This window comes from Crinia signifera, chromosome 2 (genome assembly GCF_055691185.1).
Source record: "Crinia signifera chromosome 2, ASM5569118v1, whole genome shotgun sequence".
Taxonomy (NCBI): Eukaryota; Metazoa; Chordata; class Amphibia; order Anura; family Myobatrachidae; genus Crinia; species Crinia signifera.
The window spans coordinates 361473551-361498848 of NC_139218.1; the positions used below are offsets into that span (position 1 = coordinate 361473551).

The 25298-nt window shown below is 47.1% G+C and overlaps 1 protein-coding gene across 1 annotated transcript in view; it reads left to right on the forward strand.

Annotated features, from left to right (window-relative positions):
* MTMR6 (myotubularin related protein 6) overlaps positions 1-25298 on the forward strand; it is a 57440-nt gene that overhangs the window by 26553 nt on the left and 5589 nt on the right. The window contains exons 5-11 of the mRNA XM_083169900.1: positions 1921-2049; positions 3485-3619; positions 3878-4010; positions 10241-10350; positions 19248-19373; positions 19592-19641; positions 21893-22093. Of these exons, the coding sequence (XP_083026026.1) occupies positions 1921-2049; positions 3485-3619; positions 3878-4010; positions 10241-10350; positions 19248-19373; positions 19592-19641; positions 21893-22093 (884 nt within the window). The remainder of the gene's footprint in view (positions 1-1920; positions 2050-3484; positions 3620-3877; positions 4011-10240; positions 10351-19247; positions 19374-19591; positions 19642-21892; positions 22094-25298) is intronic.

Below are 25298 nucleotides of genomic sequence, written 5' to 3' on the forward strand. Positions count from 1 at the left end.
AAACGTAGTTTGAACTAGATGGACGCAAGTCTTTATTCAGCCTTAACTACTATGTAACAATGGGGCAGATGTATAAAGCCTTAACAAGAGATAAATCACAGTGTGATAAGGAGAGATAAACGTCCAGCCTATCACCTGCTAACTGCCATGTCACAGGCTGTGTTTGAAAAAAGTCAGTAAGGAGCTGATTGGCTGGACATTTATATCTCTTTATCACCCTTGCATTTATCTCTTGTTAAGGCTTAATACATCTGCCCCTATGTAACATGCAGGACTAGGGAGGGTGTCCTTAATGATGCACAGGAAGGCGCATGGTATCGAGTGTACACACTAGGCAATATTGTTCCCAATATCGCCTAGTGTGTATGGTTCTTAAATGTTAAACCTAAATTCCTGTTTGCTCTGAATTACTATTACAATCGATCAGCAGCACATCTTATCTACTGGTCCCCCTTACTACTTTCAATCCCCATTCGTTTTCCCCCTTTCTCTTCCCATATTTCCCCTTCTCTTTTTTTCTTTTGTTCTGTTTTCTCTTTGTAATAAAATAAAAAAAAACATGTAACATAACTTTTGAGACTATATTGTATTCTGTGATAATTCTTACTTGAAGCAGTGAATTTTTGTGTGACCCTCATCATCTGTATCTCTGCAGTGTTAGAAACGTAGAATTTGACGGCAGATAAGAACCACTTTTCAAATATAGTCTGGCCCCTTTTTTTAAACATGTTACCTCAAACCATATTTGATCCTTATTTCTTTGTAAGGATATCAATATGCCTATCCCAAGCATGTTAAAATTGTTCTACTGTATTTGCCTCTACCCCCTCTGATGGGAGGCTATTTCACTTATCCACTACCCTTTCTGTGAGGTAATTTTTCCTCAAATTTTCCCTGAATCTTCCTCCCTCTAGTTTCAGTGTATGTCCTAGTGCTCTCCCCATACTTAAATTGCAGGCGGTCCGCCCGGCATGTGTCCCCTTGCCCCCCCGGCAGCCAAGACCCCCTGTTGTCCGGCATTGGTGAGGGTGCCAAGCGAACAACAGGGAACCCTCACATCACTGCCGGGCAATCTACTTGGCACACAGACTGTGCAGCTGCAGTAATGTGCACTTCCCCTATTGTTCGCCCGGCAACCTCTCCAACTTTAACATGGTTCCGGAAGATAGGGAAGCCGGATGTGACATCGCCTTCTGTCACATGACCTCTAGCGCTCCTTTTGGCATCTGGAGACATGTACACTGTGATGTCAATGGAGTGCAGAGATCCCTCCCTCTGCTTTTAAAGATGCCTAAGAATATTAAAGAGAGTGGTCATCCAACGCCCACTCTCTGTTCTTTATATTGTCACAGGAGCTGTTAAACTTTGTGGAGCTAGCAAGTGGGGGCAAAGACTTGTTGAAAGGGACAGCATCTGGAAGGGCTAATTCAAATTAATTGTGCTACCCGGTGTGTGCCAGTATTTAGGAGCTTATTAAAAAATAAATACATTTGTGATTAATATATAAAAAATAAAAAAATCTCAAGTTTAAATCAATATGGTGATAATTGAACCATTTTATTATTGCAAAGACCCCCACCCAGCTAGTTCTTGAAGGCACCTGGCTAGAAAAAATTCTGGGGAGAACACTGGTATGATTGACAATGCATGGAATTGTCACTTTATTGTATCATGCTGTTTCCTAATAAAGCTGTTCTCTCTAAAAAAAAATAAAAAAAAGGTATGATATGCCTAATGATGGAGTAGAAAATCATTAGCTACGTATAGCTGATCGTACATGGTTCAATAGGCTTGTAAAGTAAAGGCATCACATTCCAACAATGTAATTAAAGGAGAGACTGCAAATGAAGTGATGTACTCAGTCAGACGTACCATGTGAGAAACAGGATATATTTTATTGCCCTGTATTCTGTATTTCAGGTTTGTGAGACTTATCCCAGAGAGCTGTATGTACCATTTACAGCCAGCAAGCCAATCATTGTTGGAAGCTCAAAGTTCAGAAGTAAAGGCAGGTTCCCGGTGCTGTCCTATTATCACAAGGAGACACAGGTACCTGTCAGTCGTCTTCTATTATAAAGGTTCATTGTGTTCCGGCAGCACAGTATGAGCCCGGGGTGTACAGCGGCAACATCAGAGAATGTGCCAAGCTGTATCCAGTAATGAGATTGCTGCTTCTCTCTAACAGGGTATTGTGCCTATATATACATCTGTATAACTAAATATACTTCTATGTGACGCGATCACAGCGCTTGCTGAACATATAAAACAAACCCACAGCTTTGTCCGGCTTTTGTTATACATTGCAATACAGCACCTTCTGTTCTTTTTGTTTCCGGCAGCATTGAAGGCGGATTTCGACAAAACAGTTCCTACGGAATCCCACATTGAATACCCCCCTAAGATTCCTTCTATAATTAGACAATTCTATATTTTTTGTGTATTGTTTATTAAGAATACTAATAACAATGAATCAAATAATTTATACTGATCAGAAGTCAGAACTGAAAATGTGGGCGATCGTATGTATTTGAAGAGGAAGTGCCCTCTGGATATTACTATACGATCTCCAGATGTTTGCAAATGTTTGCCCACTTTGTTCAGTGGTCCAACTTTTGTCCTTTGTGCCAAACGCTGCTCCATCGCCTTTACATCAGGGCTTGACAAATTTCTTTCAAATCTAGGAGCCAGGGGGAAAAATGTAGGAGCCAGATATAGTAATAACAGGGACAATGTGCGCCGCAAAAATGTACGCACACCATAAATGCTCATTACACATACCACACGCCGTAATGTCCATTACACATTTCTACCAAACATTGCAATGCTCATTACACAATATGCCACACATTAATGCCTGTTACGTATACTACCACATGCCGTATTTACATATTATGCCACATAAGTTCCGCTTGATGCCAGGGGTTAAAATGCTCTACCAGGGGTAAATTCTTGTTGCTATGGGGTTAACCTGCTCTGCCAGGGGGTTAAACCTGCTCATTGCCAAGGAGTTACATGCTATGCCAGGGGTAAGGTGATAGGGGAGAGAGAGGGGGTGAGGTGAGTGGGAAGAGAAGGCAGGTCTCGGCACCGGGGAACAGGAGCGGGTGGTTCATGCTGAAGGAAAGCTCCGGCAGCAGCAGCGGGTGCCCTGGTGAGGAAAGCTCACACAGCAGCAGCGGGTGGTCCGTGGAGCAGGAAAGCTCCCGGTAGCAGGCCCCGGGGATTAGAGCTCCGGGAGCAGCAGTGGGGGATCCGAGCTCTGGCAGCAGCAGCGGTTGGCCCGGGTAGGAGAGCTCTGACAGCATGCCACGGGGTGCAACATGGGTGTCCAGCTCCGCTATGCTTCAGATCAGGCCTCGTTTGCCAGGGAGGAAATTCTGGTCGCCGTGGCGACATGCCGCCTGCGATTTGTCGAACCCTGCTTTACATGGTCTCTGGTAGTCTTCATCTGTAATATTGTATATTCCCTGTCTGTTCTGTCCAGGCGGCCATTTGCCGGTGCAGTCAGCCATTGTCTGGGTTTAGCGCGCGATGTCTGGAGGATGAGCATATGCTGCAGTCTGTCAGCAAAGCCAATCCCGTGTGTCACTCCATGTATGTCATGGATACTAGGCCTAAGGTAGGTTCATGTCTTCCCCACTCTAATAGTCATGATTCTTCTTTTATATCATGCTGGTTTATACATTTTTAAAGTTTGCTCTAACAAGGATGTGTGTGTAATAAATCAGCCTGCAAATATTATAAGACAACAAAATATATTATCACTTTCAAATCTTTCGGCCTACACCACATGAGGTAAATTGTTCCATGACAGATTTACATAAAGCTAGTTTTGTTTTGCTAACACGCTGATATATTATTTATCTTTATGTTCTAGCTGAACGCCATGGCAAACAGAGCTGCCGGAAAGGGCTACGAGAACGCAGATAATTACTCTAACATTAAGTTTCAGTTTGTTGGAATTGAGAATATTCATGTAATGAGGTCAAGTCTGCAGAAACTCCTGGAAGGTACGTGCCCCGCCTGCGAAGCATTCAGTGTTTCACGCACGGATTCATTTTTTTCTTGTGCTGTGATCGAAATAATACATTTGTTCAATCACCACAGTTACAGAAAATGCCTTGAACAAAAACTGGTTGTGGAACCCTCTAATAAATAGCGCAAATACTACTTTAAATTAGAGGTAGGTGCAGGTTAATCACTAAAAGGGCAATCGGTACTTGTGTATTTTGGCGGCGCCCCCGATGTCCGTCGTACGATGAACGTATCGCATCGCATGCCATGTACCCGATGGCATGCGATGCAACGCGATTTTGACCCCCTATACGATAAAAAATCGTATAAGCACCCTAAAGGGTGCTTACAATGTTAAATGCACCCCCACGCCACCCCCCCACTATAAACGTGAACCCGAAGCGTGGCGAGCGCAGCGGTACGCGTCCTACGACCTTTTCATACCCCCACTATCCACATCGGCGTGGAGTTGAGAATAGAATAGTGTGGCGAGCGCAGCGAGCCACCGAGCCCGAAGCGTGGCGAGCGGACGCGGATACCTTCACAGGTAAACGCGTCCCTTCGCGGGCTTCACAGGTATCCGCGTCCCCTCGCGGGGCTCGCTGCGCACGCCACGCTTCGGGCTCGGTGGCTCGCTGCGCTCGCCACACTATTCTATTCTCAACTCCACGCAGACGTGGATAGTGGGGGTATGAAAAGGTCGTAGGACGCATACCACCGCCCCTCGCGGGCTCGCTGCGCTCGCCACGCTTCGGGTTCACGTTTATAGTGGGGGGGTGGCGTGGGGGTGCATTTAACATTGTAAGCACCCATTAGGGTGCTTAACATTGTATAAGCACCCATTAGGGTGCTTATACAATGTTTAATCGCATCGCATCGTATGGCATTGTATGCCATGTACAATGGCATACAATTTCAAAATTGGGTACTTGTTTCCTATCTGGGCGCCCGTCGCGGGCATCGCGGGTACATTTATGTATGGCCGCAACGCGACCGACGCGATGCCCGCGATTTCCCATTGAAACCAATGTTAAACTTGGAAATCGTGTCGGTCGCGTCGCGGCCGGCCATAAATGTACCCGCGATGCCCGCGACGCGATGCTCCCGATTTCCCATAGGAATCAATGTTAAAAGCCGCGATGGACCCGATTTTACTGTTAAATGCCTCAACCCACCCGATTTGGCCATAGGAATCAATGTTAAATGGGCCACAGAGCCCATTAACCCTTAAATGTCCCCCCCAATTTTTGACGCCACCCCACGATCGACGCCAACCCGAAGCGTGGCGAGCGCAGCGAGCCCGCGAGGGGCGGCGGTACGCGTCCTCCGACCTTTTCATGCCCTACTATCCACTAGGGCGTGGTGTGAGAATATAATAGTGTGGCGAGCGCAGCGAGCCACCGAGCCCGAAGCGTGGCGAGCGGACGTGGATACCTTCACAGTTATGCGCGTCCCCTCGCGGGCTTCACAGTGAAGGTATCCGCGTCCCCTCGCGGGGCTCGCTGCGCTCGCCACGCTTCGGGCTCGGTGGCTCGCTGCGCTCGCCACACTATTATATTCTCACACCACGCCCTAGTGGATAGTAGGGCATGAAAAGGTCGGAGGACGCGTACCGCCGCCCCTCGCGGGCTCGCTGCGCTCGCCACGCTTCGGGTTGGCGTCGATCGTGGGGTGGCGTCAAAAATTGGGGGGGACATTTAAGGGTTAATTTGCCCTATTTGGCCCCAAATCGGGTCCATTGAGGCATTTAACAGTAAAATCGCGGTCAATCAGGATTTTTAACATTGTTCCCTATGGGAAAATCGCGGGCATCGCGGCCATCCCAATTTGCCCGCGATGACCGCGATTTTTACCCCCGATGACCGCGATTTTGATCGTGGGCGCCCAGATAGGAAACAAGTACCCAAAATTGTATGCCATCGTGCACTATCGTACGATATCGCGTCGCATCGCATACCATCGTATGCGTTATGGTATGCGATGCGATGGGCGCTGCCAAAATACACAAGTACCGGGCAATCTACCAATATCCAAGGTGACCAGTCAGCAGTTGGCATCTGTTAGACTTTGAAAGCTATGATGTCAATATTGAACTTTTGCACTTTGGCGCTAATTCACAGTCGCCTGCAGATGCGCCCACTTTGCCGGCCTGTAAGTACATGTAGCTGCTTGCCTGTATTTAAATTTGGTGCAGCTCCACATCAGAGCTATCATCTCTGTTAGTGTGTATTTGCTCTAAAGGCCAGACCCATCCTTGGTTCACATGATCTGTCTGCAATACGCTCCCCTCTGGATAGTCCCCTCCCACTAAACACTATGCAGGAGAATCCCATTGCTACCAAGTGACACCCACTCAGCAGCAAGTGGAGATGTGGTGGAGTTACAACTCTGTACTGTACATAGGGCCTAATTCAGCATGGATTACTAGTTAGAGAAAAAGCAGTTGCCTGCGATCACAAAGTCGCTGCCCAGATAGAAAGAATAGTCGGCCCTTGCTAAATTACAGATGCATTGCAAATAGCGATACATCCGCATATCCATTCGCAGACACTGAACCATCGGACAGTTCTTTCCATCTGAGTAAGTCTAAGGGGGGTATTCAAGGGAAGGCTGATTTTGATGGCGATTAGCCCTATTCAGTGCACGTGTTGATTTTTCGACTGGTCAAAAAATCAGGCACAGATGAAAACCATGTGAATCGCTGAATTAACTACCACTTTTGGTCTAATTTGTGTTGCGTTTTCTGCGATTTTGGGCCCTTGCTGGTATGCCTAAAAGGCAAAAACACACGCAATTGAATATAATCGTTTATAATCGTTTAAAAAAAAATCACTTAATTGAACATCCCCCTGAGGCAGTGGTAGCCAACCCTAGCCCTCGAGAGCTACCAACAGTTCACATTTTCCAGACAACCTAGGTGCTGCACTCATTAATCACTGACACATTTTAAAAGATACACAGATGGAGCTAATTAGCTCACTTGTGATTCTGTGAGGAGACCTGCAAAACATGCACTGTTGGTAGCTCTCGAGGACTAGGGTTGGCTACCCCAGCCCTAAGGCTTCCACTAATCTGCTAAAGAACCAGGCTGGAAGTGGTCATCACTGACCTCAAAGACCCACCCAAAAAATGTCTGGCACGCCGTGTTTTCACAAACACACCAAGGAAATGCCATGTTTCCACCTGTGGCTTTTTGTCAATCAAAGTGGGGCTGCTCTGCAACTCCTAATCGCACAAATATCTATTCAAAAATTGCACATGTGTAATGCAAAAGATGCACACTTGTAGTAGTTCGATAATAGTATTTTCGGTACTCTTTACCTAGAAGGGCGCCCACGATTTTCATCATAGGCATCGCAGGTAAAAAATCGCGTTGGTCGCATTACATGCGACCAAAAAAATCGCATGCGATGTGACCGACGCGATTACCGCAATTTTACATAGGGAACAATGTTAAATGGGTCAATTGACCCGATTTAACATAGGGAACAATGTTAAATGGCCCACAGACCCCCAAATACCCACCCTGGGCCCCCCCAATTGTTAACGCCACCCCACGATCAACGTGAACCCGAAGCGTGGCGAGCGCAGCGGTACGCGTCTTCCGACCTTTTCATACCCCCACTATCCACGTCGGCGTGGAGTTGAGAATAGAAAGTGTGGCGAGCGCAGCGCGTGGCGAGAGGACGCGGATACCTGTGAAGCCCGCGAGGGGACGCGGATACCTGTGAAGGTATCCGCGTCCGCTCGCCACGCTTTGGGCTCGGTGGCTCGCTGCGCTCGCCACACTTTCTATTCTCAACTCCATGCCGTCGTGGATAGTGGGGGTATGAAAAGGTCGGAGGACGCGTACTGCCGCCCCTCGCGGCCTCGCTGCGCTCGCCATGCTTCGGGTTCACGTTGATTGTGGGGTGGCGTTAATAATTGGGGGGGCCCAGGGTGGGTATTTGGGGTCTGTGGGCCTATGTTAAATCGGGTCAGTTGACCCATTTAACATTGTTCCCTATGTAAAATCGCGGTAAACGCGTCGGTCGCATCACATGCGATTTTTGGTCGCATGCGATGCGACCGACACAATTTACATTTTTAAACGCATTTCTATGTAAAATCGCGGGCATCGCATCGGTTTGCATCGCATGCCATTATAATGGCATGCAATGTACATGCGATGGGCGCCCCTCTAGGTAAAGAGTACCGTATTTTCGGTACTTGTGTATTATCACGGTGCCCGTTACGTAGTTAGCGTAGCGGTGCTGTCAGAATCAGTGTAGTGTTCACTTGCCCAGCGTAGTCAGCGTCCCTGTCAGATGTATGATATGACAGGTGTGAATGTGTTCCTGAAACACCCCCACTATCCACGCCAGCCCAAAGCATGGCGAGCGGATGTATTACGCGTCCTCCTGACTTGTTCACACCCCCACTATCCACGTTGGTGGTAGTTGATTTTACAAAGTGCCGAGCCCAAAGTGTGGCGAGCGGACGCGGATTACTTCACATGTATTCCGCGTCCCCTCGTGGGGCTTGCTGCGCTCGCCGCACTTTATAGAATCAACTCCACGTCGACGTGGATAGTGGGGGTATGAACAAGTCGGGAGGATGCGTAACGCGTCCCCTCACGGGGCTCGCTGCGCTCGCGTGGATAGTGGGGGTTTGAAAAGGAGGCATTTGTCAGTATGTAACATGGAGCACTGGCAAATGCCTCCTGTATTGTACATAAGACGCACTTGTGCCCGCATACCCCCTTTGAGCAGGAGACGCACTTGCGACCTAACCCTGTCTCCCTGAAGCGGACACGGGCAGGGTTGCCATATTCTGCCGCTATAATTACTGAGACGCAGGACCATCTGAGACGCACCTGCATCTCAGACAGCTGGAGTGCCTCTATGCCTATCTCCGCCTGTGTCCGCCAGCACAGGGGATCACTACGCTAACTACGTTAGGCAGCCATTGGGCTACGCTGACAGCGTAGCTTAGGCTATGCTGAACACATAGCGTAACCGGGCGCTGTGCTATTACACAAGTACCGAATTTTCTAATTGACGATCCATACTAAATTGGGCCCATAAATACTAAGTCTGTCGTATTTTTAGCACAAGTGCAGTGTGGGAGAATAGTTTAATATTCCCTACACGTTTTGTCCACCAGAGGGCAGCATGTATCTCTGGAAATACATTGCTTTCTTTATGATCTGCCTGTAAAGTTACCAGTATTATTATTGGCTTGTATGGTACCACACTGCTCCACCTTGGTAAAATAAATTCTACATAAACTAGGACATATAACATGTACAGAATAAGTAGGAGCGTAAAACAAAAGGCATCTGAGGACTCTTCTCAAAAGATACATTACAGTGTAATGGAAAAGGCTAGAACTGACATGAGTGTGGCTCGGAGTGGGAATTAGGATGGTAGCGAGAGTGTACCAGGGAGGGTAGTATAGATGAGGGTACAGTAAGGTCAGGTGGACTCTCTGAGACTGTCTAAAGACTTTTTCCATATCACCTGATTCACTAGCAAAGATACACATTCAGGGGTAGATTTATTAAGCTCGGTGAAGTAATAAAGTGTCTGGTTTTTATCACCAGCCAATCAGCTCCTACCTGTCATTTTTCAAACCAAGCCTGTAACTTCACAGTTAGTAGCTGATTGGCCGGTGATAAAAACCAGACACTTTATCACTTCACCGAGCTTAATAAATCTTCCCCCTCAGTCCTGTCCATGCAATGCCGGAGCAAATATGGCCGACTTGCAGTCAACTTTTTTATCAGCCTATAGAGGCTTTAGAGACTCCAAGCCGCACTTACAGTACTTATCTATACTGTGGGCATGTTCGTTCCCAGGCACTGGCAGAATTCTCTCAGCCATGCTTCTTTCTGACCGTTTTTAAAATACAAGTTATCATTTCCGAGAAGAGAAGGTAGACAACACGTGGTACCCCGGCTGCCCTGAAACTATTCTATTCCATAGATATAGGTACTAGAAATGTTTCCCAAAATTGTTGATGTTTCTGTGTTTTGATTGGTTGTGAGGGCAGCTGTAATATAAAGGCAGATAATTGTAATCCACCCATTACCTTTTATGATGTTCCTTTGTTGTTATTTGTTAGTCTTTGTTATTACGTGCATTATAAACTGGCATATTATTAGTATTATTATTAGCTTTGTTATGTTCTGTCTTTATTATTAGCTTTATTATAATGTACTCTGATATTTTCATTTCTTTTTCAGTTTGTGGATCTAAAAACTTATCAGTAAATGACTTTTTCAGTGGATTAGAGAACTGTGCATGGCTTCGTCACATCAAAGCCGTGCTGGATGCTTCAGTCTGCTTAGCTAAGGTAGGTGACGTCCTTACTCCTATACACACTGACCAGTGGTGCACTATATTGGTGCCCTCAAAGCAATAACTGCTCCTTAGGATAGGGCGTACTTCTCAGTGAATTTGGCATTCAGCCAAGTGGGCGAAGGGTGCGATGTGTGTTTGCGGCAACAGCAATTTGAACTCTTCCTTCGTAATTGAATAGAAATGATTTCATTAATGCTAAAATAACAAGCCTGCAGGTTATATGAGTTTACAGACTGCTTACGTGTTCCATTTAACTAGAATAACAAGTGTTCGATTTTTATTTATTTAATTTTGGAATAGTGTAGGAATCATATCGAGATTACGACAAGTCTTTCATTGCAGTAATTATACAATGAGAAAAAATATTTAACATCATTCGCTTATCGAACATCAATAACTTTCAGTGTTCCAAAGTAATATCTTTTGTAATACAAACAAGAACAGTAAGTTACAGTATTCGAGCCTTGGAGGAAATGGTACTTGTGTAGCTTCGCAGCAACAGTTACGTAGTCAGCGTAGTGTTCCCATGGGCAGCGTAGTCAGCGTCCCTGTCAGTATCGGCGTCGTGTTCCCGCCCGTTACGTAGTTAGCGTAGTCAGTCAGCGCTTATTAAATTGTGTGGGAACCGTTGACCATTTTAACCTGCCTGACATGACAGTGTGAATGTGTTCCTGAAACACCCCCCCTATCCACGCCAGCCTGAAGCGGTACGCGTCCTCCCGACTTATTCATACCCCCACTATTCACGTCGGCATGGAGTTGATTTCATAAAGTGTGGCGAGCACAACTCCATGCCAACGTGGATAGTGGGGGTATGAACAGGTTGGGAGGATGCATACCATGTCCCCTCGCCACGCTTCGGGCTGGCATGGATAGTGGGGGTTTGAAATGGAGGCATTTGCCAGTATATAACAGGGAGCTCTGGCAAATGCGTCCTTTATTGTGCATGAGACTTACTTGTGCACCGCACCCCCTCTTTCTGCAGGAGACGCACGCTCTACTGAACCCCTAACCCTGTCCATCTCCCTGAAGTGGACACAGGCAGGGTTGCTGTACCCTGCCGCAATAATTACTGAGACGCACAAGCGTCTGAGATGCTTGTGCGTTTCAGGCAGATGGATCGCCTCTCCGCCGACACCTGCATGATCCCCACTCTGCCGGCGTCTGCCAACGCAGGGGATCTGGCGGTTACTGGCGCTGTGTGAGAGGCACTCTAGGCTTGCTGGGGACAGAGCTGCAGCTCCCGGGGACAGTACGGTGACTAGCTGCCTGACGGGGACACTACGCTGACTACACTAGGCAGCCGTTAGGCTACGCTGACAACATAGCTTAGCCTACGCTGAAAACGTAGCGTAGCCTGCCGCCATGAAACTACACAAGTACCTAGGAAATCACCAGCCAACATCTCATCCTTCATTTAAAGGGCCAGAAGTATCAAGCTTCAAAAAGTGATAAAATCAGCCAATCAGCTCCTACCTGCCATGTCACAGGCTGGATTTGAAAAATGTCATGTAGGCACTGATTGGCTGGTTGTTTATCACTCTCCATTTGATCACTTTTGAAGCTTGATGCATCTGACCCAAAGATCTTGCAAGTGTTTTATTATTATGTTTTATAAGCATAGGGAGAGGGGGGTACAGAGTAGGTAATGAGGATAGAGCGAGGACTTACAGAACACTTTGATTATCTTGAGTAACCTTTAATAAACTAACAATACATTGTAAATCAGTTAAATGAGGGGACGGGAGGGAAAGAAGAACAACAATAGTACAAATTTTCTTTGTCTAGCCTATAGCAGGGGTTCCCAAACTTTTTTTAAATCACAGCACCCTAGAGCATCAAAATGTTTTCAAGGCACCCCTAGGCCAAATGTTTCTTATTGAAAAAATTCAGGAAAAAATATAAAAGTAAGTACGTTGTGTTTATATGTCACAGTTATGTGGTGAAGGGCAGGATTTGTTCCTGTTTGTCCACATACAGTATGTTATGATTGGCAGCCACCAGCACTGGTTTTGCCTGGTACATTGACCATAAATAATATGAATTGATCCTGGCCCACCAACCCAAGGCACCCCTGCAAGTGTCCTGAGGCACCCCAGGGAGCCTAGGCACACAGTTTGGGAACCACTGGCCTATAGTTTTATGATTTATAGCTGTTAAGTAACCTAATTAGCTTTTTTATATAATTTCAGATATATAGGGTGAAATGTAAGGGGTTTCGAGTCCAGTGGTGATGCTGAGTTTTTTTTTTAAAGGGACAGTCATTTACAAGGCAAAACAATCTCTTGCAAATGATTGCTCTCTGCGCAACCCATTATATCATGCCCATAGTGTTACTGATTATATTAAAGGGGTGTACACACGGGGAGATTTTGACTAAGCAATTTTGACTAAACAATTTTGGGAGAGATTTTGGCTAGATGCACTGGAGATTTTGACTTATCGATTTTGTCTAAGCAATGATAGTCTATGATCTATTCAAAATTGCCTTGCCTGCACAGTCAATCTATACTAATCAATCTCTGCTAGACAATATTGACTAAAAAAATAGGGAGATTTTGGCTAACCTTTTAGGAGATTTTGACTATCTAGTCAAAATCTCCGGTACTTGTGAATTATCCGGGCTGCCGATTTTGTCCTTAAGTTTAGTTAACTTAAGGACACCCGACCGACGCGATGCCCGCGATTTAGCCCCAAATCGGGGGCATCGCGTCGGTCGTGGCCGTTATAAGGGACCGCGACGCGATGCCCGCGATTTCCCATAGACAGTAATGTTAAAAGACACGATGGACCCGATTTCCCATAGATAGTAATGTTAAAAGACGCGATGGACCCGATTTCCCATAGACAGCAATGTGAAAATAAAATGACAATGTGAAATTGGCCAATATGGCCATTTCACATTGGATATGTTTTAAAAAAAAAAGGTTTCATGGCCCCCCACCACCGTTAACGCCACCCCGCTATTGAGACCAACCCGAAGCGTGGCGAGCGCAGCGAGCCCGCGAGGGGCGGCGGTACGCGTCCTCCGACCTTTTCATACCCCTACTATCCACGTCGGCGTGGAGTTGAGAATAGAATAGAATAGTGTAGCGAGCCACCGAGCCCGAAGCGTGGCGAGCGCAGCGGATACCTTCACAGGTATCCGCATTCCCCTTGCGGGCTTCACAGGTGTCCGCGTCCCCTCGCGGGGCTCGCTGCGCTCGCCACGCTTCGGGCTCGGTGGCGCGCTGCGCTCGCCACACTATTCTATTCTCAACTCCACGCCGACGTGGATAGTAGGGGTATGAAAAGGTCGGAGGACGCGTACCTCCGCCCCTCGCGGGCTCGCTGCCCTCGCCACGCTTCGGGTTGGCGTCAATAGCAGGGTGGCGTTAACGGTGGTGGGGGGCCATGAAACCTTTTTTTTTTAAAACATATCCAATGTGAAATGGCCATATTGGCCAATTTCACATTGTCATTTTATTTTAACATTGCTGTCTATGGGAAATCGGGTCCATCGCGTCTTTTAACATTACTGTCTATGGGAAATCGCGGGCATCGCGTCGCGGCCCCTTATAACGGCCACGACCGACGCGATGCCCACGATTTCGGGCGCGATGAAAAAATCGGCAGCCCGGATAACTCACAAGTACCAAATCTCCTATTAAAAGTTCTCCGTGTGTACACCCCTTAAGTGTGCCTAGGTCACACTGTTCTGAGCGGGATGCAGTTAATATCCCGGCGGTCGGGATCCCGGCGTTCAGAATCCCGACGCCGGAATCCCGACCGCCGAAATACCGACACATTCTCCCTCCGTGGGTGTCCACGACACCCCTGGAGGGAGAATAAATTAGTGTGCCGAGCGTAGCGAGGCACCGGGCCCGCTGCGTGGCGAGCGCACCGGGCCCGCTGCGTGGCGAGCGCAGCGAGCCCGCAAGGGGGGGCGATCCACGTCCCCCCCTTGTCGGGATTCCGGCGTCGGGATTCTGAACGCCGGGATCCCGACCGCCGGGATTCAGTACTGAATCCTTCTGAGCATACCCCAAACTACAACAAAAGGAAGATGGAAGTCATGTGTAGTTCACAAAGTTCATAACAAATGGCAGGAAAATAGGTTATGAAACATGCCAGTATAGCTCACCTAATATAAATATATAGGGGGTTTCCAATTTCCCCCGATAAAACAACTGAGTGAAAAAATGTAGTTTTTCACTATTTAACAATGTTTCACTTACTGTATGTTATTTATCAGGCTATCCAGTTAGATTGCTTGTTGAAAAGCAAATCTTCTCCCCAAAACACAAAGGTGTGTCTGAAAACAGAGCTGCTTTTTTAACATGACCACCCACCATGCAACGCGTCTAATGCCTGCCAGCTGCCATGCAACACGTCTAGCCCCTGCCAGCCCCCATGCAATGCGTCTAGTCCCTGCCAGCTCCCATGCAACACTTCTAGCCCCTGCCAACCGCCATGCAACGCGTCTAGTCCCTCCAGCCCCCATACAACGCGTCTAGTCCCTGCCAGCCCCCATACAACGCGTCTAGTCCCTGCCAGCCCCCATGCAATGTGTCTAGCCCCTGCCAGCCCCCATGCAATGCGTCTAATCCCTGCCAGCTCCCATTATTTTTATTTATTTATTTACAGGTTCTTATATAGCGCAGCAGATTCCGTTGCGCTTTACAATAGTAGACAGTGATAAAACAAACTGGGTAACAACATACAGACTTGGAGGTAGGAGGGCCCTGCTGCAAGCTTACAATCTATAGGGATATAGGGGGAAACACAAGGACATGCACCAGTAATACCATAGCAGTCCCACCAAGTTACAAGTCCAGAAGGGTAGCTATATAATACATAAGTGCCTCAGAGGGTTATGCATGTAGAACTTAAACATTATAGGCTTGCCTGAAGAGGTGAGTTTTCAGGGAACGCTTGAATGTTTGGAGGCTATTGGAGAGTCTTATTGTGCGTGGAAGGGCATTCCATAGGATGGGAGCAGCCCGATGAAAGTCCTGTAATAGTGAATGGGAGCTGGTGATCCGTGCAGAAGAGAGACGCAGATCTTGTGCAGAGCGGAGTGGTCGAGATGGGAGATATTTTGTGATAAGTAGAGAGATATATGCTGGTGCAGTATGGTTAATAGCTTTATAAGTTAGTAGAAGTGTTTTGTATTGAATACGGTAAGATACAGGTAACCAATGGAGGGACTGGCAGAGCGGATCAGCAGATGATGAGCGTCTTGCAAGGAAGATCAGCCTAGCAGCAGCATTTAAAATGGATTGTAGTGGTGAGAGTCTGTTCTTGGGAAGACCAGTCAGGAGACTATTGCAATAATCAATGCGGGATATAATGAGTGCATGTATAAGAGATTTAGTAGTTTCTTGTGTGAGATACGGTCGTATTTTGGATATGTTCTTTAGATGCATGTAACATGATTTGGAGACAGATTGAATGTGGGGAAGAAAGGACAGGTCAGAGTCGAGGATGACCCCTAAGCAACGAGCTTGTGGGGTAGGGTAGATGGTCGAGTTGTCAACAGTGATGGAGATATCAGGATGGTAACTGTTCTTAGTTGGCGAGAATATAAGTAATTCTGTTTTTGAAATATTGAGTTTAAGTTGGCGGGAAGACATCCAAGATGAGATGGCAGAGAGACATTCTGAAACTCGGCCCAAAACCACTGGTGACAAGTCTGGGGTTGATAGATAGATTTGAGTATCATCCGCATATAAGTGATACTGAAATCCGAAAGAGCTTATTAGTTTGCCAAGAGAGGAAGTATAGATGGAGAACAGCAGAGGACCTAAGACTGAGCCTTGCGGAACTCCGACTGACAGAGGTAGTGAAGAGGAAGTAGAGTCAGAGAAGCGAACGCTGAAAGAGCGATCAGATAGGTAAGATGTGAACCAGGAAAGGGCTGCACTTCTAGCCCCTGCCAACCGCCATGCAACGCGTCTAGTCCCTTCCAGCCCCCATACAACGCGTCTAGTCCCTGCCAGCCCCCATACAACGCTTCTAGCCCCTGCCAGCCCCCATGCAATGCGTCTAGTCCCTGCCAGCTCCCATGCAACACTTCTAGCCCCTGCCAACTGCCATGCAACGCGTCTAGTCCCTTCCAGCCCCCGTACAACGCTTCTAGTCCCTGCCAGCCCCCATACAACGCGTCTAGTCCCTGCCAGCCCCCATGCAATGTGTCTAGCCCCTGCCAGCCCCCATGCCATGCATCTAGCCCCTGCCAGCCCCCATGCCATGCATCTAGCCCCTGCCAGCCCCCATGCAGCGTGTCTAGCCCCTGCTAGTAATGTTAAAAGACGCGATGGACCCGATTTCCCATAGACAGCAATGTGAAAATAAAATGCCAATGCATCTAGTCCCAGCCAGCCCCCATGCAACACGCCTAGCCCTTGCCAGCCCCCATGCAACAAGCCTAGCCCTTGCCAGCCCCCATGAGACCTAACTAGGAGTATGGTGAGCCATCAGAGAGAAATGGATCCACTCTCTTCCCTGACTGACCAGCTGACAACACAGTGCTGAGCCAATGAGGGCAGGAGGATAAAGTTGTAACCTACTATTCAGACTCTATGTAAGACTGGGCCGCACATTATTTGCTAAGAACTTCAGCCTTGAAACAGAAGCAATAATTCTGCATTATCATTGGTGTAAAGGTACCTGAAAACCGAATTATTTGAGGACTGGAAGCTGGGGCATAGAGGCAACACTGGGATGGTAGTACCACCTTATGTAATACCTGGGGAAACGCGTGCCTAAGTTGGGAGATTCTGCTTATATTGGGATCACGCACGGGATAGCGGGTATTCCTGCACTAAATAAAACGATTATCCTTTTCATGCTGGCATAAACCACCTATTACACAGTACAGGTTGAGTATCCGGTATCCGGACATCCCTTATCCGAATTATTCCAAAAACCGTGGTTTTTGGAATCATTCGAATTTTTTTTTTTTTTAAACCCCCTAACCCTCTTTTCATACTTACCAAGTCCCCGGGCGTCCACAGCAGGCCTCCGGCATCTTCTCCAGGGTCTCCAGCGGTCCCAGGAATGCATTGCGCGAGTGTGCGCGCACGCCGGTGACGTCACCGGTGCGCGCGCACACTCGCGCAATGCATTCCTGGGACCGCTGGAGACCAGGAGAAGATGCCGGAGGCCTGCTGTGGACAGCCGGGGACTGCGCGGACGCCGAGGGACGCCCGGGGACCATCAGGGGACAGGTAAGTATGGCTGCAAAAAAATATTCCAAAAACCGGAAAATTCCCCTATCCGAAATGCTCGCGGTCCCGAGCATTTCGGATAGGGGATACTCAACCTGTATCACATTGACAAATCTTCTCTATATACCTATTGCTTTGAGGGTTCACAGAAGAATACTGTAAGTTACATAGTTACTGATATTGTATCTCTGCATCATTTTTGTGAGCGATGCAATATTACAACTGTCTAATGGTGTTGTACCAGAATACAGACCGTGTGTAAATAATAGTTCCTGTGCTTGCTACCTGTAGAGATGCAGCTTGCTCAGACTGTACAGTGGATGTCAGGTGCAGTATCCAGGGACTAGCTGAGCTGCTTAATATGGATGTCAGGTTCAGGGGGGGATCTGATGGCTGCTCCCCAGCCGCAGTACTTTATCCCTGCCTGGAATCAAAATTAGGCAGACACCAAGACTTCCCTACCCCCTGCTATAAATCCGTTTGTGCTTCAGATGTCTGTAGGAACTTAAGACACGTAAAGGTTTTTCTTAAAGTTGAACAAACCCTAATATGCCGTACTTGCATAGGTTGTAAATGGAGTAATTACTGTATCATTGTTCTAGGCATTTTGGTTAGAACTTAAGTGTTCATGGTAAAATGACTATTCATTTTCACTTCATATAGAAATTGCAATACTACTGAAAAATTTACAGTTCTTGATACTTGTTTGTTACTATTACAGGGCCTTGCCGGTGGCTCGCTGCCCTCTGCCATATTTTTTAGTGTCTCTGTCTATGTAAGAAGTCATAGAAACATAGGCCTTTATTCATATTTGATCGAAATACAAATTTGTTTGGAAAATGGGCAAAACCATGTGCACTGCAGGTGCAACCCCGTGCGTCGCTATTGACCGGCGATTAATATCCAGCATGCTGGATAAATCTATTACATCGCCGGTCAGGGCCAGTGTTCTAACCGGAGAACACTGGCCCTGACGGATCACTCAGCACACACATTGCTGTGCTGAGCATTCACAGCAATCTAGCATCGTTCAAATGCTCAGCAATCTCACTGTGTGTCGGCCCTTTTACAGTACCTCTGAACAGTCTTCATTTTATTATTAAAGGCAAAAATGTGTGTCAGGTTGGAAAATCTATATTTTCCTTAAACCAACTACAAGGGGAGTAATCCCATATTTTAAGGTCCATACACACTGGGCGATTATGCCCAGCGTGTATGGACAGCGATGATCGCTGTCATCGCTGGGGGGAAAGCCGCTCAGTGCATACACACTAAGCCGCTTTCACCCTGCCTGGTGCTGCCAGCGGGGGTGGGGGGCATGTCAGACGTCTTTGCATAGCGCAGCGCTATGCAAAGCCGTCCTGCTGGTAATACCAGCAGATAAGCGGCTTTACCGGCGATGTTGCGGGAGCGCGCAGCAGCGATCATTGCCGGGCCAAACATTATGTTTTATATTTAGTATCTTGCATCAGCTGTCCTTGTTCTCCAGCTGTACGTGTGGAGCAGCACTGATACATCATTATATCCTTATGCGTCATACAAACAATAAAGGCGACCAAATAACCATTACATGGATGGAGGCTGCTAGGACCCTGTTTGTGCAGCGAGAGAGTCACACAACAATTAGAATATGGTACGCATTGTCCCTACATAATGACTGATGTCTTTGTTTATTAAGGCAATCCACGAGGAGAACACTAGTGTTTTAGTGCATTGTTCTGATGGCTGGGATCGGACGTCACAAGTCTGTTCGCTGGGATCCTTACTGCTTGACCCCTTTTACAGAACCATTAAAGGATTCATGGTGAGTCCAGCTGCCCCAGTATTTTCACATGGAGGGGGGTGGAATCTAAAACTGTAGGGGTACACATAGCTTAAATATCCCAAATAAGTAGTTTTATTGGGCTTGGCCGCATCTACCTCTGAATCGGGCCGTTGTGTGCTCCTATAAATGTACATTATTGATTTTATAAGTCTATGGACTGCATCCTAAAAATGTTTCATCTTTTTTCCCCCCGGCAGGTTCTAATTGAGAAAGACTGGATATCATTTGGCCATAAATTCTCAGACAGGTAAATATTTGCTGCAGATGGGGGTGACTATCACAGCTTTACCAACATCCAGCCACTGGCTTCCACATACTAGTTTCACCATTAGTTAGGACCAGACAACATGATCAATTACATCAGGGATATTCAGTTTGTGTCCCTCCAGCTGTTGTGGAACTACACCTCCCAGCATGCAGTGACAAAGTTTTACCATCAAACTATGGCAGGGAATTCTGGGATGTGAAGTCCAACAACAGCTTGGAGGGCTGCAAGATGAATGCTCCTAGTTTACATGCTGTAGGGTTCACCTGCCTTAGTGCTTGCCACACCAAGCCCATTGGTGGCAGGAAGAGCGGAGCTACTCCTTTGTGCAGTGGAATTGAGAGGGGGGGGGGGGGACTGAACCTTGTATCTCATGAAGCTGTGAGGCAAAGTAAGCAGCCCCCCCTCTTCCTAGTAGTCTCATATCGCTAAACCATGTATACCATAGGATTTCCAGTAACTGGACTTTCCCAGCTGGATCCGCTCAATAGGTTGGCAGTGTCTATGTTGACAGACAATAGGTCGGCAGTTATTGGTCGACGAGCAATTGATCTCATGAAAAAGGTAGACATTGAAAATAGATTGACATTGCTGACACTGCCGGCTATGAGCAGCCAAACACATGGTGACAAGTTTACCAGGTTCCTTCTGCGTCCTACTGCGCGTTGTCCATCCTCCAGGAACAGGCTTTGGAGCTTGTTCAGTCCTAACTTTAATGTGATGGATTATGTATATTTATAGCGTTATTCTAACTCCTACAGATGTGACGTCATACACCTAGCGTCATTATGCTGTGCAGCGAGAGATGCCTGACACGAGGGAGCCTCCAGGTCCCGTGCAGCTCTGATAACGATGGTAACCCGGGAATTTCCCTGGTCCAGGAGGGTAGATCTGGGTTTATTCTCTGTCTAAAAGGGTCAACCCGGGTCTAAAATACCAGGGCTTCAACCCTGGTTTTTCCTGGGTCTGAATTCCAAAATCCCGGGTCGCCGGCTGTCTGAAAGGGTGCGACCTGGGATTTTGTGATTATTACACATTGTAAGGCACTGATTGACTCTGCTAGTGGGGTGCTGACTGGTTGTGAGGATGGGCCTCTCTGATTGGCTGGGAGGGCATGGCACTGGGGCTGGCCTCTGAGGTCATTAGGGAGCTTCAGAAAGGACAGCATGGCCCACTGGAAGGAGCAAGAGGGTGGGGGCTGCTGGCAGTGAGGGGGAGGAGGAGATCCGCAAACAGATGACTGGGACAGTCAAAAGATGCCACAGTGTACTCAAACATTGCAAATATACCGACAGCCATTGAGGTAGCATGTGCCTACCAGTATATAAAAACAATAAAACTTGCTTACAACATATCCTTTTGCCATGGTTAATGCACTGCAGTGAGCCGTCACCACCCACTTTTCATGACCTCATCTCTGTGTGAAAGGGGTCGACACAGGAAATACCCTGGTTGTTGTTGCTGTGTGAAAGGGGGTCAGCACCTTTCAGCCTAGTTCTACCCGGGTTTTTGTATCCGGGGAAATACCTGGGTTTTTGGGGATTTTCTGTCTGAAAGGGGTATTAGTTGCAACGCTGTGTGACTGGGAAGTGTGAGGAGACTGCGCTTGTATTGGAAATATGCTTGTATTGTATAACTTCCTGTACAGATTCAGAGACTCGGTCGCACACAGATAAACAAGTGTTACATTATCAAATTAATCAGCAAATTTTTGTCAACAGAGATGCCCTGTGCTAGAATTCTCATCCAATCTGGGATTTGAGGGTCTGTATGGTGCGACTGCAGCAGAGATGTATGAGGAAATACCTGTTTGTGACTGGAGGGGTCTGGCTGAATATGATGAGATGTATCAAACCTTGAAGAGGGATAAAGTGGAGGCAGTGTTAGAAAATGAAATGAAGCTGGTTTGTTGCAGCTTCTCCGCTTTCTCCCTCCAAGGTTTGATACACCTCCCCCCTTTCTATGTTCCAAGAAGGATTATGCTGTCTGTACTATTCATTTCAGTCAGACATTATTGTTTTTCAAACATCCTAATTTGGAATATGAAATGTCCCCTGTATTCTGTTTGCTTCAAACACCGGTTATGTTATTAGTTTGGTTTGATGAATAATTCTTCTTTAAGGATATGACCTTAAGGTTGATATAAAAGGGACCTTCCTGTTCTCCCCACAGACCATCCTGTGTCACGGATCCTGTTATTTTGGAGAGATAACCCCGTTGTGTTTGGTCTTAGGTGCGGGCAGTTAGACAGCGACTCTAAGGAGACATCCCCGGTGTTTACGCAGTTCTTGGAGTGTGTCTGGAATCTGACAGAGCAGTTCCCCCGAGCGTTCCAGTACAACGAAGCCTTCCTGCTACAGATACACGAGCATGTGCACTCCTGTCAGTTTGGGAACTTCCTAGGGAACTGCGAGAAGCAGCGGGAAGAGCTGAGGTAGGTGGCGGTCGTTGGGATGTAGTAACGGAGCTGGGTCTGACTTATTCCATTTATCTAACTGTAAATGCAGCATCACTGAGGAATGTAGTGCCTCCCAGTGTGGGCAGCATCACTGAGACATGTAGTGCCTCCCAGTATATACAGCATCACTAAGGCATGTAGTGCCTCCCAGTATATACAGCATCACTGAGGAATGTAGTGCCTCCCAGTGTGGGCAGCATCACTGAGACATGTAGTGCCTCTCAGTATATACAGCATCACTAAGGCATGTAGTGCCTCCCAGTATATACAGCATCACTGAGACATGTAGTGCCTCCCAGTATATACGGCATCACTGAGACATGTAGTGCCTCCCGGTATATACTGCATCACTGAGACATGTAGTGCCTCCCGGTATATACTGCATCACTGAGACATGTAGTGCCTCCCAGTATATACGGCATCACTGAGACATGTAGTGCCTCCCAGTATATACAGCATCACTGAGACATGTAGTGCCTCCCAGTATATACAGCATCACTGAGACATGTAGTGCCTCCCAGTATATACGGCATCACTGAGACATGTAGTGCCTCCCGGTATATACTGCATCACTGAGACATTTAGTGCCTCCCGGTATATACTGCATCACTGAGACATGTAGTGCCTCCCGGTATATACTGCATCACTGAGACATGTAGTGCCTCCCGGTATACACAGCATCACTGAGACATGTAGTGCCTCCCAGTATATACCGCATCACTGAGGCATGTAGTGCCTCCCAGTATATACGGCATCACTGAGGCATGTAGTGCCTCCCGGTATACACCGCATCACTGAGACATGTAGTGCCTCCCGGTATATACCGCATCACTGAGGCATGTAGTGCCTCCCGGTATATACAGCATCACTGAGACATGTAGTGCCTCCCAGTATATACGGCATCACTGAGGCATGAAGTGCCTCCCAGTATATACGGCATCACTGAGGCATGTAGTGCCTCCCAGTATATATGGCATCCCTGAGACATGTAGTGCCTCCCAGTATATACAGCATCACTGAGGCATGTAGTGCCTGTCAGTATATACGGCATCACTGAGACATGTAGTGCCTCCCAGTATATACAGCATCACTGAGGCATGTAGTGCCTGTCAGTATATACAGCATCACTGAGGCATGTAGTGCCTGTCAGTATATACAGCATCACTGAGGCATGTAGTGCCTGTCAGTATATACAGCATCACTGAGGCATGTAGTGCCTGTCAGTATATACAGCATCACTGAGGCATGTAGTGCCTGTCAGTATATACAGCATCACTGAGGCATGTAGTGCCTGTCAGTATATACAGCATCACTGAGACATGTAGTGCCTCCCAGTATATACAGCATCACTGAGGCATGTAGTGCCTGTCAGTATATACAGCATCACTGAGGCATGTAGTGCCTGTCAGTATATACAGCATCACTGAGGCATGAAGCGCCTCCCAGTATGTGCGGCATCACTGAGACATGTAGTGCCTCCCGGTATATGCGGCATCACTGAGACATGTAGTGCCTCCCGGTATATACCGCATCACTGAGACATGTAGTGCCTCCCGGTATATACCGCATCACTGAGACATGTAGTGCCTCCCGGTATATACCGCATCACTGAGACATGTAGTGCCTCCCGATATATACCGCATCACTGAGTCAAGGAGCGCCTCCCTGTGTACGAATGGCCTGAATGCTCCTGCTCTGTCTGCCACATGGTTGCTTTCATTTTCTGAAGCTGGGCACACACCTATACAATCCATGGGCTGATCACCTGATCGATTGTATAGGTGTATATGCTGTACTGTTGCAGTGTTGGCTAATAAACGACTCATAATTATGTTGCAATGGCTGGGATCAGCAGGTTGCGTCTTACAGTATGTGCTGGACCTCCCAATCCCATGGAGACCATACACACATTTGTGGCACAGTGTGTACGGGGACCACAGTGGGATAATGGGTGAACAGTACTCTGCTGATGGGAGCGGGTATCCAAACAGCTGAGTCACAGAAAAGATTTGTAACCGGATTTAGAAAGAGAAGACCTGGGTAAGGAGAGCAGAATGGCATTGATGGTATCTTAGCCTCTGTTTTATTATCTTTCAACATAACACTAATAAGAAATATAATTGATGCTTTTTGTAACCAGTGATGACCTCAAATTGTATTATTATTATTATTATTATTAATAATAATAATACATCCTTGTGATGTCAAATAGTGCATTGCGAATTTGGTCAATGCTATCCCATCCCATCTATCTGAGATGCGCGTTGTGGTAAATATGTCCCTTAGATTGTTACAGAAGATTAGTTAATTCATCTATAGTAGTTTTCCAATCAGTACAATTACATCTTGGTGATTGCTTAGTGGCAGCAATTAGTTTTAGCTTTATAGTATTATTTCTGTATGAGAGAGCCACTGGTTTGCTGCGTTTTACATGGATTAATGCTGTGTCAGTCTGGGTTTTGGTAATTGGCAGTAATTAGGTCATTGTACGAAAATGATTCATTTGTGGATGGATTAAGCAATAGTCTCCGATTGAGGTCCCCCTAGCCTGGGGGAACATTGCTGCTTTTTTTTGCCTCATTAGAATTTTATGGGAAAATGAACGACACCTGTTTTAGCCCTATTCCGTGATTTTAAAGAATTAATATTTTTTGCACATGAAATTAGATCAGACATAGGGTTGTATTCAATGGCGTCGGTGAGCTATACTGTGAGCAGTACCGTTAGCTCGCCGTCAGAGTATTCAACGCCCTCCCCTCCACTCAACGTTTCCACCTCGCTGGTTCTTTGCAGCGAGGTGGAAACGGCGAGTGTGCCCATCAAAACGGCGGAGCTTGCCAAAAAATGCAGCGGACCCGCTGCATTTGTAGCGTCAGAGGACGGCGAGGATTCAGGCAAAAACCTTGAATACGGCGAGGGGGGTTGGACGGCGAGGATGGCTCGCCAAAAATAAGCCATCATACAAACCCCCTCACCGCCGCATTGAATCCATCCCTAAGGGCCTCATTTAGACCTGCTTGCTGGGCTGCGAGGGTTCGGAGCCCAGCAAGCAGGTAGCTGCTACCCCGCTGAACGCACACCCCCAGCCCCTGTGCGGGGCTGCAAATGCAAAATAATAATGGATACACAAAATACTTTTAGGAAGGAAGAGCATGTAGTAAAAACCATACTTTCAGTAAAA